Genomic DNA, 26,116 nt, shown 5'->3' with positions numbered 1-26,116 from the left:
GGCAACCCTGGAGAAGCACGGTTTCCTTGTTACATAACGCAGGTGAATCATGGCTTCCTCGTTAGACCAGCATTTTATATGAATTGATTTACAAACCCGCTGACTGTATTTTTCCAAAAAGTAGAAAACAATGTATTTACCGAAATTATTTTTTAATTGTTTCCGCCGATTCTATTAAATTGTTGTGTCTAAAAAAAGCTCTCCGGTATATAGTCAATAACGGCTATGTATTCCCCCCGACTCGGTAAAAAAATTCGAAAGCACCGGGCACCTGTCTTACGTCATATCGAACTAGGCCATGTTTGAAAGGGTGTGTTTTTGTGGTAATTTAAAAAATCATTGTCGAATAAGTTTTAAACGTCGTTTAAAAGAAAGATTTATTATTTTCTATATATTCAGAAAGTTCCCATTATTCGAAATTGTTGAATCGGTGTAAAATGTTTCGTACAATTAAAAATTAATGCTTCGCATCCCCACAAAGTTTTGTATTTCCCCATGGTCATTGTTGCAAAGATGGCGATGGCAAGATTATGCCAAGCTTCTTGGTTGTGTGAACTGACATCTACTTTCAGATTTCGTGTTGCTTGAAAACAGAGTTACAAAATTTAATAAGCTGCGTCTTTGCGTAAATACGCAATAAAAATCATAGAAAATGCAATTGTTGTAAACTGATTTCGTCTAATTCGGCGAACGCGTTTCGGTCAATTTATTTCACTCAGTTAAAAATAAATTATGGTTTCCGCAATTGGTCGATCATTTTCCGGACGCAAACCGGAAATAATCGAATACCTCGGGGTTGAATAAAGACGCTTTCTGATGATAAACATGTAAATACGATGGTATACGAATATAGACAGATGCAGACGGAAACGAACGTGTTCATATGCAAGCTTCCCGCGAATATGCCAAGAAAAAGAAGTTGAAAAAGGTATTACCAACTCAGTCAAACGTATTAACACATTATTTAAGCCCACCATCATCGTCGGAGATAATTGGTGACATACTGGATACATTAAAACAGAATTTGTGTTGTCGTGCGGCATCGCAGGGTCAATCATTGATATTTTTTTTACCACTTTAATGCATACATAGTTGTTCTAGTCATTTTTAGTATAGAGGAAGAGTTAACTGTGTTTTCTTTTTAAATCATTTTTTATTTTGTAGTGTGAGCTATACGCTATACAATAGCATAAAAAAACTCGGTTTCATTCATTTTGTTATAACCAGTTATTGTTTCCAATCACACTAATAAAAGACAATTCCTCACTGTTGTTTATTACCCAATTAAAAAACAAACGATGGAATAATACAAACTTGAAATACTAATTTATGATGTGAGATACCATTTTTTGTTCAAAAGTTTCGAGTAATAAATACAGATACATGGGAAAACTTATCTGTAACTCTGCAAGTCACAGTTTTAGTGGTTAGAGACTTTATGAACAGTTGATATTATTTTCAACATACATTATTCAATGGGTTGAGCTACTGGCCCCAATTTCTCGAAACTTCTTAAGTCCATTATAACAGGATTAAGCTAATCTCACTATTTTTGTTGTTCTATAAAATGTGTTATATTTACTTCTTCAAGAATTTTTAGAAACTATGTAGGATTAATCTGTATGATTATCAGAATAAACCATTTTTCATTTATCAAAATCCAGTTTCAGTATGTATTTTGGCTAATTGAAATAAGCGACTTAAGGCTGTTAAGCTTAAGAAGTTTCGAGAAATTGGGGCCCGAAGAACTGTTAGAAGTGTTGCATTTGTGAACAAATCAATGACCTTGCACGTGGTTAAGGAACCCCCTTTAATGATAAGGCAACCACCGTGCGTGTATCGTATGAGGCGACTAAATGGGCTTCAACAATCGGAATCGTTGAAACTCAAGATTCCAGCAGGAGAATGGTTTTGATTCCATACATTACGTTTTTAGGTGTTGTATTGATATGCTTTAGATAAGCCAAAACCATTCTTTTGAGAAAAAAAACGGACCCAAAATCTAGAAAATAATCATGTAAATCAATTAATAAAAATGCTGGCATTCTCGTAGGTGAATCACGGCTTCCTTTCTATCCGAGGTGAATCACGGCTTCCTTTCTATCCGAGGTGAATCACGGCTTCCTTTCTATCCGAGGTGAATCACGGCTTCCTTTCTATCCGAGGTGAATCACGGCTTCTGCGTTATCGTAGGTGAATAACGGCTTCCTCGTCTTCCTCGCTATCGTAGGTGAATCACGTCTTCCGCGCTATCTTAGGTGATTGATGGCTTGAAAAAAAATCGTTCGAGTATTCAGCACCAGTGCTGTGGAACTCGATGCCAGATCACTTCAGATCCTATTCAAATTTCAATCAATTTAAAAGTATTATCTCCACTTGGAGTGGAAGGGTCTGCAAGTGCATTGCTTGTAATCCTGGTTAGTTTTGTCAACACAGCACTGATGGGGTATTGGGGTATACACGAATGTGTTTTTATGTGTTTTTTTATATTAAATTTGTGTTTGCATTTATTTATTTTTTATCCGCTTCAGCTACATGCTTTTATATGTGGCATGTTACCTGGAAATACTGCGTAAGTGATTGAATCATAGTCCTGGTTAGTTTATTCTTCTGTTCCATTACCAATCTATTGTTAGCTTCATATTTGTTCAGCTGCCATGCTTGTTTGTAGTATTTAGCCTTCTGCTACTGTTATTATGCCCCCTTCGAAGAAGAGGGGTATATCGCTTTGCACATGTCGGTCGGTCCGTCGGTAGACCAAAGCTTATCCGAGTGGTAACTTAACAACTTCTGGTTGCATGGTCACCAAACTTGACATGAAGGTTGGGCATGACCAGTAGATGACCCCTATTGATAATCGGGTGAAAGGTCAAGGTCATTGTGACCTTAAATTGTAAAAGGATTTTAAAGCTTGTCCGAGTGATAACTCAACAACGCCTAGACACTGAGGCTGGGCCTGACAAGTAGATGACCTCTATTGATTTTGTGGGTCAACGGGCCAAAGGTAAAGGTCATAGTGACATTGAATAATCAAAGGTTGTCCGATTGATAAATTGACAATGCCTGCACCCATGGCCCCCAAACTTGACATGGAGGCTGGACCTGACCAGTAGATGACCCCTATTGATTTTTTGGGTCATCGGGCCAAAGGTCAATGTCACAGTGACCTTGAATGATAAAAGGTTGTCTTAGTGTTAATTCGACAATGCCTGTACCTATGGCCCAGGCCCTTAAACTTTACTTTGAGGTTGGGCCTGATCAGTAGATGACCCGTATTGATTTTGGTGGTCATCGGGTCAAAGTTCAAGGTCACAGTGACCTTTCACGCGAAAAAGTTAACAAATCTTCTCCCAGTGATATCTCAACAATGCCTGGACCTATGATCATCAAACTTGACATGGAGGCTGGGCCTGACCAGCAGATGACTCTTTTTGATTTTAGGAGTACTTAGGGCAGATAGATATGCATGGACCGACGTCGGATTCAGGGACAACCGATGGTTTCACTATCAGCCCGGCGTCTGATTCAGGGACAGTCGATGGCTTTAGTATCAGCCCGACGTCTGATTCAGGGATAGCCGGTGGCTTCAGTATCAGCCCGGCGTCTGATTCAGGTCAGGGACAGCCGAGGGCTTCAGTAACAGCCCGGCGTCTGATTCAGGGACAATTGATGGCTTCAGTATCAGCCCGACGTCTGATTCAGGGACAGCCGATGGCTTCAGTATCAGCCCGGCGTCTGATTCAGGTCAGGGATAGCCGAGGGCTTCAGTAACAGCCCGGCGTCTGATTCAGGGACAGCCGATGGCTTCAGTTTCAGCCCGGCGTCTGATTCAGGGACAGCCGAGGGCTTCAGTTTCAGCCCGGCGTCTGATTCAGGGACAACCGATAGCTTCAGTATCAGCCCGGCGTCTGATTCAGGGACAACCGATGGCTTCAGTATCAGCCCGACGTCTGATTCAGGGACAGCCGATGGCTTCAGTATCAGCCCGGCGTCTGGTTCAGGGACAACCGATGGCTTCAGTATCACCGATGGCTTCAGTATCAGCCCGGCGTCTGATTCAGGGACAGCCGATGGCTTCAGTATCAGCCCGGCGTCTGATTCAGGGACAGCCGATGGCTTCACTATCAGCATTTCAAAGAGTAGCTATATCTTAAAAGTAAGTAACTCTGAAAAGATTTATTACACATGAAACCCAGGCTAAACATCAAAAGTACCAGCAAAAACTCGGGAACGCAGTTATGGGGTTGCTGATGTATTTTATTTTTTGCTGTTTGTTGTTGCATTTGACATCTGCTGGTCCCGATTGGCAGCATTACTTAATCATTAGCCTCCAGTTATTTTACGGGTAACAATTTCCTTAAAGTTTTACTTGTTTGTTTGACGAAAGAGCTGTTAAATGTTCACTCCCTTTCGGCACTGCACTGTATATAGTGTGTTTAGGGAAATGAGTGATGCTTCTTAGTTTACCTCATCATGTTTGAAAAAAAGAGCATTTCAGCAAATGTCACAAGCAAAGTTGATATGTTCATCCTTTATTACAACTTTGCTTTATATTGTTTTCCTAAAAGCAGTCCTAGGCCACAACCATGATTAATACTATACACATAGTCATATTTAACACGTACATAGCGTTTTGAGTACAGAGCATGTAGGTAGTGGTGTGTTTTCTTTGCCCAGAGCGTTTCTGGGTACATTTGTTTTGGGTAAAGTTCCTTTTTTTCGAGGGTGCCGGGACAGTTGGCATCATGTATGTTACTGTGTTAATCAAGACTAAAGCCAAGAAAGCCGCCATTTTCTGAGCCCATGACTAGTCAAACTATATTAAGTGTAATTATTTAGCACAACATGTATTGACTTTACTATTTGCAGCAATTTATGTATTTAGCACAACATGTATTGCCTTTACTATTTGCAGCAATTTATGTACGGATGCCAATATTTCTGAAGATACACCAGCCAATATTGCAACACCACTTCATTCGGATGTAAAGTTTACTATTCCTTTTACATTTTTAAAACAACAACAAGAAACAACAACAACAACAATTAATATAATTTGATGATTTAAATAATAATGGCCGTGAATGAATTATTTAAGTTGTCAACAATTTAGGTTTTCAACAGTTATATACCAGTTGTAATGCTTGGTAAAGTCTGGTAGTATATGGAAATGGTGGCATAAATTTCTAACACATGGTGCGGACCGAGAACACCACGTAACTAACTACACGCAGTTAAGTCAATACATGGTTGTGCTAAATAATTAGAATAAATATATTAAGATCAGTCATACACAATAAATATGCTTAGATATTTATAATGGCAGCCATCTTGTTTGTTGTCTTGGTTACCATGGCAACTTGCCACCCTTATTAGAAATGAAACTCAGAAACTCAGAAACACTATTGACAAAGATGCACACACATACCTGTAGGGACTAGAGTTTTAACGGAATCTTTGATGCTCTTTGGGCCTAATGTGGCGAAACGTATATTCGAACATTTGAAAGCATTTACCAGTCACTAACAAAATACAGACTAAGATTTAGCTAAGCACTGTCGTAGTTTGTTCTCGTACTTGAGGGCGAAGAGGCGCACCTCCTCGTACTCGTCTCTATTTCCAGCCTGAATGAACCATGTGCAGCGCGGCATTTGGAAGCATGTGCGGCCTACTCCTTCGCTCAGGAAGCGGTACTGGTAACGCTCGTCCGCGCTAAAGTCCTCTAGCTTCACGACGAAGAAGCGTGTGTGGACGAAGGTCCGTGATGATGTGCGCGCGTCGGCCTTCAGGCCCGTCTTCCGGAGAATGGTGGATATCAGGAGTCGCGTGACACCAAGATGGCCGCAGCGGAGCGCAAAGTCGAGAGGTGTCCATCCGTGGCGATTTCGTGCAATTAAAATAGACTCCATCTCCTTTGGATACTTATCAAACATCATCTTCATGACAGCTGTTCGACCGTTTGCGGCGGTGATGTGGAGGATTGTGTTCTCTTGGTCGTCCATGGCGAGCACGTTCGGGCGGCGCGCGACCAGAAGCTCAAGGGCGGTCTCGCGGCCCCAGCCCGCCGCAACCAGTAACGGCGTGAAACCCAGCGCGTCCCGTGCGTTCACGTCCGCGTTCTTCTTTAACAACACCTTAATAACCTGCAATGGAGAAATGATATTCACGTCCACGCTTAAATTCACGTAAGAGACAAGAGTTGATATTGACTCTCGGCGAATTGGACGAATGCGTTGCTAATAAACTAGTTTATGCATTTATTATTTGGCATTCTCCTGTTATATCTCCCTTTTTTGATTTTCTTGTTTTTTTCTTCGGTATTGTTTTTATATACTTTTTAATCTACCAGGTAATTTAAGTTTGGCGCCTGATGAAGTCATTTCACATGTTCACGCCACGAAAATGCGCCAATGCAAAAATCCATTAAATGATTAGGCGACATACGACAAATAAAAAATGCGCCAAGTGGCGGGGCTTTTATGAGATGCAAAAAATGCTTAATTAAAGACTAAATCAAATATACAATATGTTTTTTTTAATAATAAAGCATCGCCTTTAAAGGCACTTTGGATACATTTGTAAACACTCACCAAAAAATATCAGTTATCAGATATGCTCGTTTTCTTGCAGTGAAACAATAATTAAATGATGACAAATGTCTGTCCAAAACAAACACATTAACAGTGTATGAATACCACGTGATAATTAACGCCATAAATGCTATGTTGGAAAGCAACATTTTGCTTCAAAGGAAACTTAAAACATGGATAACTTTTCTTTACCATTTTAAAAGAGCAGTCTATGCTGCTTAAAGAGTCCCGCCTTCGTTTTACTACCGGAGTTTGATTAAGTGATTGGTCTCCACAAAGACTTCAAATAAAGGTAACTGCTCATTCTCATTATTTCTAAAAACACATGTCATACTATTTTTTATATGTGAACAAAACGCATTTATTTGTTCAGTTCTGCTGCAATTGACGTAAAAAGAATTTCTTTTAGCGGGCTTCGTAATTTTTATGTTGTTACTGTTTAATATTTACGTATATCCTGGTAAAAAGTTCAAAACATTTCCAGTGAAGTATGCAAACGAGTGTTTCTTGTATTGTGTCTTTTATCTAATATGAGCAATATCTTGTCTTGATCCTAATTGATCTGTAAGTTGTATGATATCGTAAATATATTTCGTATGCAACTCGGTGTAAGATTATGTAATGATGTTTATACCAAGACAGCTGTTTGATAATTGTAACATCATTTTCAAATTTAAGCCACTCTAGTTTTTCAAACAGGTCATGTGATCAAGTTCTGGTAGGGTGAAAAAGGAGATTTTTTTCAGCATAATTAAAAAATTTCATGCGATTGCTTATTTTTTTTATCCAGACGCTGCAACAATAGTCAAGCATTTGAAGTGTACATGTATATGAATAATAAAACGGTCTTCTCATTTGTTCAACTGAAGTTGAGGCCTTATAGTAGGGCTATGTTTGTATTTATGTTCTTGCAAACATTGCAAAACTTGAAAATTCTGTAACTAAGATAATCCATAACAGTTCCAAGCAATATCTTTACACTGTCGATAAGGGCGTCGTTAACATATATATTAAGAGCATTTATATTTCTTAGCTTTGGTTTTCAGTGGATGTATTACCATATTGTTTGTTTTACACCACTTCGTTACGCCCGTTGGTATGTCTCATGCGACCAATCAAGCGGCTGGATTTCACCTTATTATTTATTCATGAGTACATATTTTTACAGCTGATTTGCCCAGGGTATCATATAGGTTATGATACGCTGGGGTGCTGAGGATGACTGTTAACATGAAAGTAGGTCAAGTAGATTCAACCTGTTCAGCAATATCTTGAGAAGTTATTTCTCTAATATGAAACGCATTTTTTTTCTAAACTTAGGTTCTATATATTGGTTTTGTCTTTGAATACTAGAAAGCACTTTAGTTATTTTGCAATATAGAATATTTAGGAATTTTTATTATTGATCTAAAACCTTTATAATAAGCATTTTTTTCGTGAAAACATGCGTTGCTTTCACTAAGTGCTTCGCATGCATCTGCAAGAATAAAATATGCTTGTTCTTATTTCTCGATTATACTAGTATTGGTTTTGAAAAATACACACTCCTGACAGCAATAGTGAGTTAAATATTTGTTTTATGACAAGTTAAGTATAACTAGCATTTCATTCCTTTAAAGGATCTGGAAAATTCCAAAAAGTTGGAAGTAAAAGTTAAGTTGAAGTATGTATTTCTTATAAGGAATATCCCAGTCAAAACATCCGCTACAAAGCATCAATTACTGACCTTTTCCTATCAAAGATTGTATGAGGAAGTTTATTGATACACCAGCCCGTACCTCGATGTTGTTCCAGTCTGTAGCATGGTGTAGCGGCGTCTGCTGGGAGCCGTCACGGTCATCCACGCTCGAGCCGCTCGACAACAGAAGCTGAACGTTCTTTAATTTGCCTAAAATTACGAATTAAAATTACCATCGACAACACTGTTTTTAATATTGTTATTGGCAACACAGGGATATGGCCCAAATAATAAAACTTACTATTAAACAAAGTGCTACTGTAGTGTTAAAACTGCACTCTCACAGATAAATCGTTTTGAAAAATGCATAAAACATCAATTTTTGAACTTAGATGTAAAAATCTGCGTTCTATTTTTTTTGTCAGTAGTCTTACTGGTTTCCATGCACTTTCATCAAAATTGGTTTGTTCCAAGACAAAAAAATGTTTTTAGAACGTTCAATATGTGAGAGTGCAGCTTTAATTGCACAATTATTACCGGCCAAATCCCTTATTCAAGGTTGGATTGATAATGGCATCAGTGGTGTATATGCCGTTTTTTTATGACTGAATAGAAAAACGATTTTTCATTTTCCGTTTCAAATATATATAATATAACCATGGATCACAATGAAGATTCATTTAAACCTGTTTTTCGTTTTAGCCGGGTTTTTTTTTCATCCGGAATACGGATTATAGAATGGCGAAAAACGGGCGGGCGGGCGAAAACACGTCTGAGCTAAAGTTCTTTTGCCATGTAATAGAAGTTTCTCAGAATTCTTGTCTACATCCTGTCTTGAACATTTGTGAATATGGGTCATTTCAGTTAAAAAAAATAGGTCACTAGGTAAAATCTTAGGAAATATTTAGTCAATAGACCTGTTTTATCCAACTGTTATAAAACTTAATCAGAATAGTTTTCTACATTGTTGTCTTGAACATTTGTGAATATGGGTACCTTAGGTAAACACTAGGTCCCTAGGTAAAATTTTAGGATATATTTCCCCATGGCTTAAACTGTTATTGGCATCAGTATGTAATACTGCACATTTGAAATTGATTTGTTCTTAAGTAAACCATATCTTTATAAGTGTTATAACGACGACGTCAACGACGATTCAATGCCGTCGGGGATGCGTACCTGACTTGACTGCTTCACAGAGAGCGGTGCTTCCGGCACGGATGGAGTTGGGGGAGGCAGAGTCCTGAAGCAGAAGCGTCACCACCTCATGACTCTCCGCGTGCCGGCCCCGGGATGCCTTAACAACCGCCACGTCCTTTTGCTCGTCACTCCAGTATCGTCTCTACAACAACAAGAACATTAAACAATATCAGTGACAACAATTTTTAGATCGTTACTGCAGACATCCAACGATCTCTGCAGACCGCATCTGCAGCCATATGGCGATAAATACGCTCTTAGTTTTAGGTATACAGTTGGGTCTGAATAAAAGCACACCATACATAATGAATGCTATCTATATTTAGCAATGTTTAACTGTGTTGAATATTTAGACACTTTAGAAGATCACTCACGGAGAGGATGTCCCTGACGATGTTCACAGACACGAGATATTGCTCCTCCTCCATCAGGGCGTCCGGAAGTTCGACTCCGGCGTCCGCCAGCAGCTTGTACACCTCGTAGCTGCCGCGCGTAACCGCAAGACACAAGGCAGCCTGCAGCTCCCCACGACACCACTGCTCCCGACCACTATCATTAGATGTATGCGCACCTTCAAAAGCAGTCAAACGATAATTATATTACGAGATAACAGACCCCAACATCACAAAAATACTTTGATTCTGCTTCAACTTAGAACATTATTTGAAACATACAAATAACAAAAAACGGAAAGAAAATTGATTTCTTGGCCCAATTTCACAAAAAAATCAGCTTAACAGGCTTATGTTGTTTCTTTTAATTAGCAAAATTCCACTCAAAAATTTAATCTCGATGGATGGAAAAAGGCATATTGTGATTATCGTTTATATCTAGGCTGTTTCCAGACATTACGGCCAGATGTTTAAATTCTTAGTTATATTTAGCAATAGTCTATTGTGATGTTTAAACAAAAATTCAGGCATATCGAACCCTTACCAAATCGGCCTCATCATGAAGACATTTCTGACCCTGATTTCCGAGACCAATCGGCCATTTATATTTTTAATATTACATGTGAAAAAGTTCAAATATGTTTGTGTCAAAACTTTTATACACAGATATAGAGCAATAGAGACTTCAAAACAATTTGTCTTTGAGCAATGCATCCTTTGCCAGGTAAACTGTATGTGTGAACAACACGTGTGAATTAATAAGAATCTTTAACTTCTTAATGTTTTTTTTTCACAAAGAGTTAATAAAGATTTCAGTAATATAAAGAGTGTGTTTTTGGTCATTACTTTTTGGACATATTTCCATTGGAAGATCAATGTTTCAATCGAGGTATATATCTATATGTTAAATCTGGTTTAATGTATTTTATGTATGGCGGATCCGTAAGATAGTAATCCGGTACGGACGTTAATGAAGGCCTATGTGACAGTGCTATACACTGGTGCACGTTAAACCAGGATATAATGCACCAGTCATTTGTACCTCCCCCCCCCCCCCCAAGGTCCGGGGAATAGCCGGGACTTTGACTTTCGGTCCAGCCAACCCCGGGTAAAATCCCCGGGGACGAACTGATGGTTAAACCCCGGCCAAATGCCCCCGCACCCCAGAGACTCTATATAAGGCCCAATCTCGGCTTAATTTGGCGCTATGACAAAACCACCGCGGTTAAAATATCTCGTGAAAACAATGCACGTTCTTACAAGGCTAATACCGACTCACTCAATAAACTTAATTACTCAAAACTACGATTTAATACCCTTCTCTTAGTGTAAATCTCATCCGATACCTTGTGTTGGTCAACGAAGGGTATTCATCATCGTTTTCCGAGTGCCGATCGCCAGTTTTGGAGATAGATAGGTACATTTAAGAAAATGCTTACTGGTTCATTATGTACACTGGAAACTATTTATTCCTAACAAAAAGATTATAACCGTGTATTTAATAGCAGAAATCGCAAAAATATTAAATGGTTGGTGAATGCTAAAAGATTTACTGTGGTCTACTATAGTCTCATAAGGTAGAAACACCGTGCTCAATGCTACTTTCCTTTAAATTAAACTCGGTATCCTTCATAAGACTCATGTATTTATCCTTTTTGGAATAACTTTCTTTTAAATTAAACTCGGTATCCTTCATAAGACCCATTGTATTTGAGATGTATTCATCCTTTTTGGAAAATCAAAACAAAATTATTAATTGCGGTAAATCAAGACGGTAAAGTTGGAAGGTAGTTGGTAGTTGGTAGTTGGGGATTCGAATAATCAACTACTTACCAGTTGCCAGTTGGGGATTCAAATATTCAACTACCTGCTTGTTGCCAGTTGGGGATTCGACAAACACTGTTTTAATTCACTTTTATTGGTATATTCACCAGTCGGATATTCGACCATTTCCAGTCAATTATTCGCGAATGTTCAACTGCAAACCAGTCAGTAGTTGGGGATTCAGTTTATGTCTTTATGTATGGTTTTAAAGGTCACGTATGGGAAAATTAATCGCCAAATGTTTCTTTATGCATGAACACATATGTTTCTTTGCGACAAACACTGTTTTTATTTACTTTTATTCGTATTTTCGCCAGTCGGATATTCGACCATTTCCAGTCAATTATTCGCGAATGTTCAACTGCAAACCAGTCAGTAGTTGGGGATTCAGTTTATGTCTTTATGTATGGTTTTAAAGGTCACGTATGGGAAAATTAATCGCCAAATGTTTCTTTATGCATGTACACATATGTATCTTTGCGACAAACACTGTTTTAATTTACTTTTATTCGTATATTCGCCAGTCGGATATTCATCCATTTCCAGTCGATTATTCGCGAATGTTCAACTGAAAACCAGTCAGTAGTTGGGGATTCAGATTATGTCTATATGTATGGTTTTAAAGGTCACATGTGGGAAAATTAATCGCCAAATGTTTCTTTATGCATCTACACATATGTATCTTTGCGACAAACACTGTATAAAATTACCTTTTCTCGTATATTTGCCAGTCGGATATTCGACCATTTCCAGTCGATTATTCGCGAAAGTTCAACTGCAAACCAGTCAGTAGTTGGGGATTCAGTTTTTGTCTTTATGTATGGTTTTAAAGGTCACATATTGGAAAATTAATCCCCAAATGTTTCTTTATGCATGAACACATATGTTTCTTTGCGACAAACACTGTTTTTATTTACTTTTATTCGTATATTCGCCAGTCGGATATTCGACCATTTCCAGTCAATTATTCGCGAATGTTCAACTGCAAACCAGTCAGTAGTTGGGGATTCAGTTTATGTCTTTATGTATGGTTTTAAAGGTCACATATGGGAAAATTAATAGCCAAATGTTTATGTTTGCATGTACACATATGTTTCTTTGCGACAAACACTGTTTTTATTTACTTTTATTCGTATATTCGCCAGTCGGATATTCGACCATTTCCAGTCGATTATTCGCGAATGTTCAACTGCAAACCAGTCAGTAGTTGGGGATTCAGATTATGTCTATATGTATGGTTTTAAAGGTCACATATGGGAAAATTAATCGCCAAATGTTTCTTTATGCATGTACACATATGTATCTTTGCGACAAACACTGTTTTAATTTACTTTTATTCGTATATTCGCCAGTCGGATATTCGTCCATTTCCAGTCGATTATTCGCGAATGTTCAACTGCAAACCAGTCAGTAGTTGGGGATTCAGATTATGTCTATATGTATGGTTTTAAAGGTCACATGTGGGAAAAATAATCGCCAAATGTTTCTTTATGCATCTACACATATGCATCTTTGCGACAAACACTGTATAAAATTACCTTTTCTCGTATATTTGCCAGTCGGATATTCGACCATTTCCAGTCGATTATTCGCGAATGTTCAACTGCAAACCAGTCAGTAGTTGGGGATTCAGATTATATCTATATGTATGGTTTTAAAGGTCACATATGGGAAAACTAATCGCCAAATGTTTCTTTATGCATGTTCACATATGTATCTTTGCAACAAACACTGTTTTAATTTACTTTTATTCGTATATTCGCCAGTCGGATATCCGACCATTTCCAGTCGATTATTCGCGAATGTTCAACTGCAAACCAGTCAGTAGTTGGGGATTCAGATTATGTCTATATGTATGGTTTTAAAGGTCACATTTGGAAAAATTAATCGCCAAATGTTTCTTTATGCATGTACACATATGTATCTTTGCGACAAAAACACTGTTTTAATTTACTTTAATTCGTATTTTCGCCAGTCGGATATTCGTTCATTTCCAGTCGATTATTCGCGAATATTCAACTGCTAACTTGTCAGTAGTTGGGAATTCAGATTATATATATATATATATATATATATATATATATATATATATATATATATATATATATATATATATATATATATATGGTTTTAAAGGTCACATATGAAAAAAATAATCGCCAATATTTCTTTATGCATGTACACATATGTATCTTTGCGAAAAACACTGTTTTAATTTACTTTTATTCGTATATTCGCCAGTCGGATATTCACCCATTTCCAGTCGATTATTCGCGAATGTTCAACTGCAAACCAGTCAGTAGTTGGGGATTCAGATTATGTCTATATATATGGTTTTAAAGGTCACATATGGGAAAATTAATCGCCAAATGTTTCTTTATGCATCTACCATATATATAGACATAATCTGAATCCCCAACTACTGACTGGTATGCAGTTGAACATTCGCGAATAATCGACTGGAAATGGTCGAATATCCGACTGGCGAATATACGAGTTAAAGTGATTTTATACAGTGTTTGTCGCAAAGATACATATGTGTACATGCATAAAGAAACATTTGGCGATTAATTTTCCCATATGTGACCTTTAAAACCATACATATAGACATAAACTGAATCCCCAACTACTGACTGGTTTGCAATTGAACATTCGCGAATAATCGACTGGAAATGGACGAATATCCGACTGGCGAATATACGAATAAAAGTAAATTAAAACAGTGTTTGTCGCAAAGATACATATGTGTACATGCATAAAGAAACATTTGGCGATTAATTTTCCCATATGTGACCTTTAAAACCATATATATAGACATAATCTGAATCCCCAACTACTGACTGGTTTGCAGTTGAACATTCGCGAATAATCGACTGGAAATGGACGAATATCCGACTGGCGAATATACGAATAAAATTGAATTAAAACAGTGCTTGTCGTAAAGAAACATATGTGTCCATGTATACAGAAACATTTGGCGATTAATTTTCCCATATGTGACCTTTAAAACCATACATAAAGACATAAACTGAATCCCCAACTACTGACTGGTTTGCAGTTGAACATTCGCGAATAATCGACTGGAAATGGTCGAATATCCGACTGGCGAATATACCAATAAAAGTGAATTAAAACAGTGTTTATCGAATCCCCAACGGGCAACTAGCAGGTAGTTGAATATTCGAATCCCCAACTGGCAACTGGTAAGTAGTTCATTATTCGAATCCCCAACTACCAACTACCAACTACCTTCCAACTTTACCGTCATCGGTAAATCTTATTTGTGAGTGCAGCTTTAAAGACGTCACAGCGGTAATCCGTTTCAATTCCAATGTGAACGGCCAATATATTGTCGTTGTGTGAGAGGAGGGTATAATTAGTGGAATGAACCCCTGTAAGGCCTTTTTTTCCCCAGATCATATTCTTCCCACCTGGGCAAAATAGAATCCTTTTCTTCTCAGCTGGGAAAAATAAGATCTCATTTGTCACACATTTCGAACATATATATATCACAGCTCCTGGAAATTTGTGATCGAAGCCGGTTTTTTATGTACCTTGAAATCACATCCCTTACAGGTCAAAAATTAGATCATTTTTTAAACAAAAAAAGTAAATTTTACAACTGAGTCTCATGTGTCACAGATTGCTTTTTCCAGTATTGTATATATATTTTGTTTATATACATGTATGCGGATATATTCTAGTCAAAAAGAATCGTTGATTATGTTGTTGTCGTTTCTGTTGTTGTTGTTGCTATTAGTGATATAAGTAGGAATAGTATTGGTTCTTGTTGGCACCGAAATAGTTGTAGTATGCCTGGTAAAGGTAGATGACATTGTGTTTGTTGTCGTGAGTTGTGTTGGCATAGACAGATTTATTGGAAAAAAGTATTTTCAACGCTTTTTCACGGCTAAATTTCGGGCAAGCAGTGAATACCGCAGTGCTAGAAGAGCTTTGGTTTAAAGATAGTTCTGTTCCGAGCTTGTCTGATATGGTCGAGCATGTACGATAGTGTAACAATCCACCCTCGGGGACACAATCCGACAAAGATAAATATAGAGAAAAATATAGTTTTAAGAATTGGTGGTGGTGATGTTGTTATTGTTGTTGTAAGAATATGTTTTATTGTTTTTCTATAAGGCGTAGTTTTAAGTTGTTGTTGTTGTTGTTGTTGTTGATGATGATTTTCTTCTTCTTCTTCTTTTTCTTCTTCTTCTTCTTCTTCTTCTTCTTCTTCTTCTTCTTCTTCTTCTTCTTTTATTTCATTATTTTTTTATTATTATTACATTTTTTATATCAAATTTATCAAACAGCAATGTCATCGACAAAATCTGTGAAGAATATGATTCTCTTGCTTACCACCATTTTGGTCAATCATATATGTCACAGTTTGAAACAGTAAAGAATAGGGTCATATTTTTCCCAGACCTGTGAAGAAAATGATCTGGGAATATTAAGGTCCAACACACCCTTTTTAACTCTTATTTAATGTTTTTATACTGTTCTTCTAGTTGCGGCGTTTCGTGACCATTCTTGGCTTTTTCGGACGTTTGTTTTCTTGCGAATCGCATGGGCTGTTCGTGAGACGTTTTTGAAACAACTCAAACCAAAAAACAACAACACCTCATTACAATAATGTAAACAGGCTTACTTATCATTTCATCAGAATCATCTAGACTAGTGAACTAGTTTTTCTCTATCTTATACGCAGTACTCTCCCTTGAATGTTTTTTTTCTTCTTTCTGTTTTGGATAGTGTTTTTTAAATTTCAATTATTCAAGGGGCGTTGAGGTTGAAATACTATTTTTTATTCAAAGTAAATATAATTAACAGTCTTTACTGATTTGATATTTTAAGTATTTATGGTTTGCATGGTGGCAGAGATTTCTTTACTATACGGGAAGTAACACTGAGCGGAGTTTGAGGTTTTCGGGCTAAATTTGGTGACTTTTTTATTGAAGGGATGTTATACGAACTATTTATATTTTTTTCCAGAAATGAGTAGGTAATTTGTGTTTTTGTTTTTAAATTATAATGCATAATGATAAGAAAACTTTTATAGAAATATACAGTCGAACCCCGTTGGCTCGAACTCCCAGGGACCGGCGAAAATACCTCGAGCCTCGAAAAATTCCAGCCAAGCGGGAATTTTTATCTCCAGGTTAAAGAAATCGTTCCTTTTAATTCAGTTCGTGCCGACAAGGAATTCGAGCCAAGAGAGTTCGAGCCAAGGGGGTTCGACTATATGCGGTGTTTCTCTTGGCTACACGTTTGGTAACTGTCAGTGTTTGCTAAGTTACATTTTAGCCTATTTAGCTTACCGAGTTTGAGGATGGCGGAGACGAGGGAGAAGTCGGAAACGTCCTGGTCTATTGCGCCGTAGAGCAGACCTACTTTCCGCTTCTGGTCCATTGGGTCCTACAGGGACGGAGGGAGTTAGAGTAGATAGTATCAATTTTCGACCTTCCATAGTATAAAACGATACAAATTACTTTTGACCGGTTCCGAACATAAAGGTGTCCTTGTTTCACGGGAAAGTACTTAACTGATCACTTTCTAACAATGTGTGAATGAGGAGTTACATTGATTATTTTAACAATAGTCAAACCACCTTTTAGAAATTTTGTTAACTTGTGTCCAAAACTGCACCACAAACTTACCGTGGTGTGTTTATCCTGCGCAAGGATGATCTTCCGACTGTCTGGTTGATCCTTGAGATAGTCGAAGAAAAAATCGAGGAATCGAGGGTCCTTCATGGCGCGGTGCTGGGATATCCGCCTAGCCTCACCACCAATTATGTTGTGCACGAACACCTATAACGCGAGGTAACTAAGTGACAAAGAGCATCATGTAGCACGGATCATCAACTATGACTCGGATCATCAACTATGACACGGATCATCAACTGTGACACGGAGCTACAACTGTGACACAGAGCTACACCTGCGGCACGGAGCTACATCTGTTACACTGGGCAACACGTGTTAGGAGAAACACATTGTTACACGTGGCAGGATAAGTAACACGGAGTAACACTAGTGAACTAACAACGTTTGTGTACTGTATATATGATTTTGCCAAACATAGAAACAGATGAAATGAAATAACGAACTATTGGTGTAAATATAAGTAAGCCCGCAAAACATTACTTAAAACAAAGCATGTACCTTAGCGAGGACGAGGAAGTTTTGTTTGTGTACCCGCATCATGAATATCTCTTCTGGTCGCTCTTCAAGCCCACCGTCCGTCCCAACAAAGTCCATCAGAAACGGCATCGCACAACCTGTAACATGATTGGTAGTCAGTTGCATGCTACTTAACTCCTGATTAATAGTTTGTTAAACCCCTGTAACATACACCTTATGACTATTTGTGGCAATATTTTAATGGGGATTGGCGTAGGTTTTGGGAAGGCAAATTTAAAAAGTGTATTATCTAGTCAACCAGTTACTTACTTAGTTAAATTCACAAACCATAACTAGTTAACCTGCTATACTGGTAGAAGCCAAAAATGCATTCATATAGATAAGTGGTAACACGAATCTTAACTAGTTAACCAGTCCTTGTGTTACTCGCTTAGTTAGATTCGCAAACCATAACTAGATAACTTGCTACTGAAAGAAGCCAAAAATGCATTCATAGATTATCTGTAAAACGGATCTTATCTAGTTTACCAGTTATTATGTTACTTATTCATTTGAATTCGCAAACCACAACTAGTTAATCTGTTAGTGTTGTACAGCTTGAAAAGGTAACAGGTGGAAGTTCTGGCTTTGAAGCCTGTTTTAGTAGTTTGACATTTATCTTACCGAAACATTTTCGCGAATATTACTTAGATAGCTACACAATTGTCGCCTAAATTAAGTGGTTACCACGAAACAATTCTCGAACGTTATCAGGTTATTTTACGACTAATATGCCACCATACGTCAGCAATATATCGAACGAACTTAATATGCGCACGGAAAACTCGCATAAGACTTCCTACCTTCCAGCACTTCCTGTGGATGCCGCTCACCGAAGGACGCGGTAATCGACTCCATGATGCTCTCGTGCGCGAACGTGTAGCAATTTCGGTCCGCGTAGTAGTCCACGAAACTGCTCAACTATTATATGTGGAAACTTCAAATTGAATTTAAGGTACAATATTGTATGTGAAAAACATTAGATACATTTCGCCAACAATAGTTGTTGAAATGAATGTGAGTAAATGCATCAATCGCATGAGGAGAAACTATCACAGCAAAGTAAAGATTGGTTATCAACGATTTCTTTTATTTTCGTTACCCTGAGTTATTCTGGCAGAATAAGACAAATACTATTGAACAGAGATATATAGCATTTGTTAATGTCAAAACAAAAACAGGGAAAATCGTGGCAACAAAGAGTGAAGCAATCCTACATAACTATAAATAGCACCAGTGAAGCAACGCGTCTTCTATGCCATGGTTACCTGGTTCTGCAGAGCCTGGATGATGAAGGTGTTGATTCGGTCGTTCAATGGAATTTTGCACAGGAACGCCAGATCCAGCACGCGCACCCGGAACTTCACATCCGTGAACTCCTGCACGACACACATACAGATACCGGTAATAAAATGTCGGAACAGCAATCCTATGTATATCTTACAAGTACAGCACATCGACCGAAAGCTGTTGTCAGTCTTACCTTTAGTTTATCCACAAATAATATGGCGTCTTTCTGGAACATGAGGAGAACAAGGGCAAGGTAGCCGTACTTATCCCCGTTATACATCTGGTCCAGGGCTTCGAACAGTATCTCTGGAACACAAAATATAGACGTTCGTTAAAATTCGTTAAAGTTCGTTAATCTATCTACTTGCCGCTGCTGGTGCATTACACGTAATACAAAGTAAAGGCAAGCAAGTTTCGAATTGTTACTTCTTAAATAATCTTTATTATTGTTTTTATGATGTGACTGCTACCAACCAATGGGTCGCTCAAAGAACTGCGATCCATTGAGCATAAATTGTTCCCGGCTGACAAAGAGCGCGCAGCATTGCGGGAATCCGAGCCGCGATGAGTGAACGCGCGCAGCCTTGTCAATCTCCGTCTTAGTGACGATAACGTCAGTGTCCACAATGTGGCGCCCCAACATAGACCGCTTTTCCATAAACGTCAGCTCTGAAGGATTTGAAATAAACAATATATAGGAAGTTAATTATAGGGAGACATCATGGTATTAAACGCATACACAATAATGTTACTTCATTTTCGGAGAAATATTTCTTTCATGGTTTTCGGTGAAGTATTAAGTTTTATCGGTAAAATAACAGCAGTGAAACCATCATTCTTGGGTTATTTTCAATTTCATTTTACATCGTTTTATACATACTCTTTGACGACTTTCTTTTAAAATATATGTCAATCGCATAGAATATAGATCTATTCTTACAATTTCACCATATAAGAAATCATTTTGTATCGAGGTTTTAACCTCTAATTAAATTCTTACAGATCGTTGTATGTATTCTTTCTATATTGCTAGCATCGGGAAAATCCCCAATCCTCACAACCATACAATACGATGAGCTTAACAAATTGATTAAATAGATCTTACCCATGTTCCGTTGATATGTTTACAAAACTTTGAAGATACTTTTTTTCAGTTTATAAATGGAGCCATATTTGCCTGATCTGATAGTGTCTTACAACATTCCATAAAAGAGCCCCCAGATGTGAAAACAATTCCTAAATATCACTATTTTGATGCAACGTCTATAACTGATTCACCATATTGAAATTGCAAAATTTGGAAATAACCCGCCTACAAGCGAATCAGACTGATATCTGACATTACCCATGTTTCATGAAACTGTAATAAAATTTGGAAAAATGTTTCTAATTCAATGTTATTCCACATTTGTTATTCTATACCTTGTACCTTCAGTATAATTTTGTTAATATAGTCATACCTTGTTTAATTTAAATACAGTTGCCATTATAAGAAACTTTGGAAAAATGGGTGCTCTCCTAACGCCCATTTTCTATGAAAAGGTAGAATTTGCAATACCGTGTTCTGGTAGAAGGTGAATGGCTTTAGCTTATTATTCAAACGTTGGAAGAAGTGATAAAATCCAAAGATATGGGAAGGTTTGAAAATTAAATTTTAAAGTAAATTTCAAGCAATGAATTAAAAAAAACAGCAATAATAATTCACAAGTATCAGTTGAACGTGGATGATAGGGTGAATATTTATCTTCTTCAACCATTGTATTATGTCATTGCCATCTATCTGTATCCCAAGTTTTATTTAAATCCCTTTAGAACATTCCAAGATATGGCAAACAATCAGCCATTACAGAACAATACCAGGTTAAGGGGAGATAACTACAGGGACAGACTATTATATTTTTGTCTGCTCGACTATTCGAAGAATAAGGAGGTTTAACTACTCGTCCCAGCGTCGGCGTCTGGTTAAAGTTTTAGGGCAGGTTGCACCCTTTATTAAATTTACGTTATACTTCACACATTTGTTTAGGACCTTCACACAATGAAGTAACATAACTCAATAGTATCCTTAATACAAATTATGGCCCATGATTTACTTAGGAACTTAGATTGCGATAATCATCCGATTTACGCAACATCTTCGGATATGCTCGGATCGCGAATCATCATTTTTTTAACAATTCTTTAATGAAATAATGAACTATTGGTGTAAATATAAGAAATGAATTGCGGGATGGATGTCATTATCGGGGATATGAACTCAATGGCGCTGGTCAAAGTACGCGTAGAGTCCTTCGGACTCCACACGCTTTAATCAGCCCAATTGCGTTCATACCCCGATAATGACACCAATCCCGCAATTCATTCCTTAGATGGCGCCTGATTGACTCATAGTTTAAAACAATGACTGCATCGAATATTGGAAAAGTTTTTTGCATTAAGTACTCTGAATTGTAATCCTTCGGCTGCAGATAGAGTTTGGATCCCTAATCATAGAAGTACTTGGGGTTTACCTATTAGTTTATTACTATTTGTTTTATTATTAATTTTCTACAAGTTAATGCATACTTTGATAAGGTTTAAAACGTTTTTACTTTATTCAGGATTGTTGAGATAAGAGTGAGGTTTGTGCACGTAAACTGGTTTAATCCCCCAGTAAATTTACATTTTACTGACCGTTCCAAGCCGGTACCTACCAATCCCTGATAAACACACCTAGGTTTTTATATAGTATATATGTATTGAATTGTTTGTGAAGTTTTGTGCTGTTGTTCCATGTTTCTGGTTTGTGATTGCTTGTTTTTGTGTTCTATGTCTTTGGTGTGTACCCAGTGCAATTAAACGGAGTTTATGTTTCCTCAAGTTAATGCATACTTTGATAAGATTTCCCATTTACGTTTTTACTTTATTCAGGATTGTTTTGTTTTTTTATTATTAAATATTTTACATTACACAACACAATTAATCACATACATAAGTAATGTATAACATATGGTGTTTATTATGTAATGCTTATTTAAGAAGTGAGGGTGGTATCGATACAGAAAAGAACATACATTTTATATTGTTAAACAAACTGATAAAAAAGAAAAGACAAAAAAAAACAGAGATCAATTTTTAACTAGAAAAAAATAAATATTAACAAGTAAATAAAGAATTTATAAACTACGAAAAAGTAGAAAGAAAAAAAAGACTGTACTAGAGGGTGTTGCTTAAATGTAATTTTTCTTTTAATACATGCCATTTTTGCTCGTGGACTGTTAGTTTGTCAGTCATGAATGCAATTTCATGTTCAATTTTGTATCGCAAACCTATGTAGTTTTTGAAAGCTGTAAACGTTGGAGTAATATCTCTTAGCTCCATAAAGTATATAAAATACTTCAACAACACAATCAAGAAATTAATGAGACGACTAAAATTTGACTTTTGAAAAAATCCAAAACTTATGATTTTAATATTTAGACTAATTGGGATATTTATTGACAAGAATAGGTTATTAAGATTGTTCCACAAATTTTGTACAAGTCTACATTCCCAAAAAAGATGTCCCATTGTCTCTATATGTTCTGAACATAATTGGCATAAGCTGGAGTTTGTGAGCTTGCATTGATATAGGTATCTGTTTGTTGGTAAAAGCCTATAAATGTATTTGTACTGGAAGGTTCTTATTGTTGTATCAATGGTGCATGTTAAAGGCAATGTAAATATTTTATTCCACATATTTGTCTCGAAATCTGTTCCTAGAATTTGAGTCCATTTATCGTCTTTACCATGGTTTGCTTTAAGGGTTTTTATTTGTAATGTTTACATAATTTTATTCGGTTTTTGCTGAGCATTTCGACCTTTTGAACAAGTGAGACTATGCCATGATTTACGACTGATTCTTCTTTTAATTTATGTATCTTTCTCGGTATACTAGCCGTTAGCTGGTAATACTTGAGGAAATCAGAATGGTATAAAGATGTTTTATCTCGCCAAATGTATAGAATTCCTTTGATCTGTAATCAAAGATATGATGGATAAATTTGATACCTTTTTCACACCATTTGTGATAGTATACACTTTGTTCATTTACCTTTATGTCGGAGTTATTCCATAATATTGTTATTCAGGATTGTTGGGATAAGAGTGAGGTTTGTGCACGTAAACTGGTTTAATCCCCCAGTAAATTTACATTTTACTGACCGTTCCAAGGCGGTACCTACCAATCCTTGATAAACATACCTAGTTTAATTTAAATAGTATATGTACAAACAGCACAGTGCATATATGCACTGTGTTGTTTGTGAAGTTTTGTGCTGTTGTTCCATGTTTCTTGTTTGTGATAATTGTGTGTGTGTTCTATGTCTTTGGCGATTACCCTGTGCCATTAAACGGGGTTTATGTTTAAACTTTTGGCTACTGAGCTTGTTTATGTAGTTTTTCATATAAATATAAGGAACTTAGGTTTAAGTTTTAGGGCTAGATTAATATCATCTATACGCTTTAATCAATTGACTAAATACTTCGCACAATTATTGACAACCATCTTAAAATTAGTTTAATAACTCCACTTTAAGCCTAAATACAAAAAAAGATGGCCCTTGATTGACTTTTTAATCAGCTGGCCATTGGGCGAGCGATGTCGAACTAACCTGATTATCGAATACTTGTAGTAAGGTTTGACACATAGTAACCAAACTTTAAATATAGGGAGAGTTTATGGAGACCTTTCATGGGATTGGGGCCCCTAGGATCAAGGTCAAGGTCACTGTTACTATAAATAAAATAAAAAAGGTTTTAAAAAACTTAAGTTAGGGTCGACACATTGCGACCAAACTCGGTAAATATGAAGAGTGTATTGAGACCTTTTATGGGATTGTGATTGGGGCCCGAGAATCATGGCCAAAGTCATGGTCACTGTGGCTAAAAATAGAAAAAAGGTTAGTTCTGAATAACTTAAGCAAAGGTTGTCCTATTGTGACCAAACTTGGTATATAGGAAGAGTTTATAAAGAATTTTCATGAAATTGTGTTTGAGACCAAATGGTAAAGTTAACAGTTAATACAAATAGATAATGGATGACTTCAGTGTGATTGTGTTTGGGGTCAAAGTTAAGGTCACTGTTGCCAACAATAGAAAAATGCACGTACAACTTGTTTAATTTTGAATTTGACTTTTTTATTTCTTTTGACAGGCACGTATCGTTATTGTAATCATTTTTAAGACAAAGCGCTGTCCCTACCACAACTTTTATTATTATATTTTTATTATTATTATTATTATTATTATTATTATTATTATTAATATTATTATTATTATTATTATTATTATTATTATTATTATTATTATTATTATTAGGGGAAGATTATTAAAAATATATGAAGTGCAAGGTTATGGTTTTACTGCACTACACTTCCTCTCATTGTCTATTTCAAGTTTCATTTTAATCCCTTTAATTCTTTCCAAGATAAGGTCTGGACAAACTCCCATTCTCAAAAAAAATATCAAGTTGATGGGACATGTGCAGGGCAGGTTTATGGTTCGTGTGTACCACAATTCCTCTTTTCACCATCTATTTATAATTTAAGGCTCATTTTAATATTTTGAATATATACCAAGATATTGCGCGGACAAGGACCCAGGTGTGTGTGTAAATATATTATATATTTATATCAATATTATGTTACATACTAAATGAAATTCGCAAATCATTACTAGATAACCAGTTGCTGTTAAATAAACCATAAATGCATATATAGATAAGTGGTTACACGAATCTTATTAACCAGTTGTTTTGTTATATTACTTATTTAGCTATGATCAATGGGATTTCTAGTTTTAATCGAACAATGTATCGTATGCAATTTGTTACTATTACATCGGTTTGATACGAGTACAGGCAGAGTTTCAAAGCATCTTGATTACCTGCCGAGGAGCAGTCTACAATGTTGTCCCTGGCGAAGAGTCTGTACTTGCTGAGGGTGGGCCAGCACTTGTCCAGGATGTGATGGCGGGCGGTGATCACCAGCCGCACCCCTGCCCGCCCCTCACGCGCCTGGCACCGCTCGTACATCTGGGAAGAGGGTTTTGAGCATGTGTGCATTTGGACAACAAACTGCATATTCAATAAAAACTATTTAAATAATTCAGCAGAGTGGGTTTATTTGGTCAAAGGTGGCCTAGACTGTGATTCTTCATTCGGAGCAAAATCTTGCTTTCCAACGTAGCAAATTATTATGACATAATTTATCACGTGGTATATACACACCGAGTTAGTGCCTACAAATCTTAGTGGACTAGTTTACACTTAAACTTATCCTAATAACAGTTAATACGACGTCCAATGTACCCAGTCGAATTTGGACTCCCAAGCATTGAGCCGGTCCTCGTCCAAGGAGCCGCTGCCTAGCATGTCGTCCACAAGAACGGCTGAAACGGCGCGCGGCTCGACATGCAACCATTGGTCCGGGGCCGCCAGCAGTGCGCACTCGTCTTCGTCAAACTGTGAAACCAGCAGTGCCACCGCCGCAGTCGTCTTACCGTCGCCGATGTTACCTGCACAGAGCATCAGTCGGCTATGTGAGTAAGCATTTATGAAGGACGTTTGACATTTTAATTAGGAATGAGAGGCATCAATATATAAAAACTCAAGTTTAGTAAACTGTGCGTACCTAGCAACGAACTACTTTAGCTGTGTACGTGTGCCACTGTGTACGCGTGTTTCTACGTGAGGTGACACTGTATACACGTACCACTATGTGTGTGAATGTATGCTGGAATATTACCTTTAAGGATAACGAATCCGTTCTTCATGAGTTTCTGCTTGGCCAGGGTTACGGCCCGCGTTTTCACGAAAACGCGCGGATTCCGGTGATGCTCAAGGAACCGCCGCGTAATTTCTGTAATAATGATAAATGTCAGGGGAAAACAGAACGCTATTTGTATCGGATTGTTATGAAATTATATTTGTATGTACTT

At 37.1% G+C, this 26,116-nt stretch overlaps 1 protein-coding gene across 2 annotated transcripts in view; it reads right to left on the bottom strand.

Annotated features, from left to right (window-relative positions):
- Positions 1-4,229: 4,229 nt before the first annotated feature.
- The window catches only part of LOC128241405 (uncharacterized), a 43,111-nt gene continuing 21,224 nt past the window's right edge, over positions 4,230-26,116 (bottom strand). For both annotated transcript variants that reach the window (XM_052958319.1, XM_052958321.1), the window contains exons 12-25: positions 25,924-26,037; positions 25,488-25,693; positions 25,064-25,211; positions 19,634-19,828; positions 19,353-19,465; positions 19,138-19,248; positions 18,673-18,790; positions 17,852-17,967; positions 17,345-17,497; positions 17,006-17,102; positions 9,843-10,039; positions 9,448-9,610; positions 8,369-8,478; positions 4,230-6,143 (exon numbers count right to left, since the gene is read on the bottom strand). In XM_052958319.1, coding sequence (XP_052814279.1) covers positions 5,538-6,143; positions 8,369-8,478; positions 9,448-9,610; positions 9,843-10,039; positions 17,006-17,102; positions 17,345-17,497; positions 17,852-17,967; positions 18,673-18,790; positions 19,138-19,248; positions 19,353-19,465; positions 19,634-19,828; positions 25,064-25,211; positions 25,488-25,693; positions 25,924-26,037 — 2,447 coding nt within the window. In that variant the 3' untranslated portion in view covers positions 4,230-5,537. The remainder of the gene's footprint in view (positions 6,144-8,368; positions 8,479-9,447; positions 9,611-9,842; positions 10,040-17,005; positions 17,103-17,344; positions 17,498-17,851; positions 17,968-18,672; positions 18,791-19,137; positions 19,249-19,352; positions 19,466-19,633; positions 19,829-25,063; positions 25,212-25,487; positions 25,694-25,923; positions 26,038-26,116) is intronic.

Source organism: Mya arenaria, chromosome 7 (assembly GCF_026914265.1).
Source record: "Mya arenaria isolate MELC-2E11 chromosome 7, ASM2691426v1".
NCBI lineage: Eukaryota > Metazoa > Mollusca > Bivalvia > Myida > Myidae > Mya > Mya arenaria.
The sequence above is the reverse complement of the archived record's forward strand: the minus strand, read 5'-3'. Positions and strand labels throughout refer to the sequence as shown.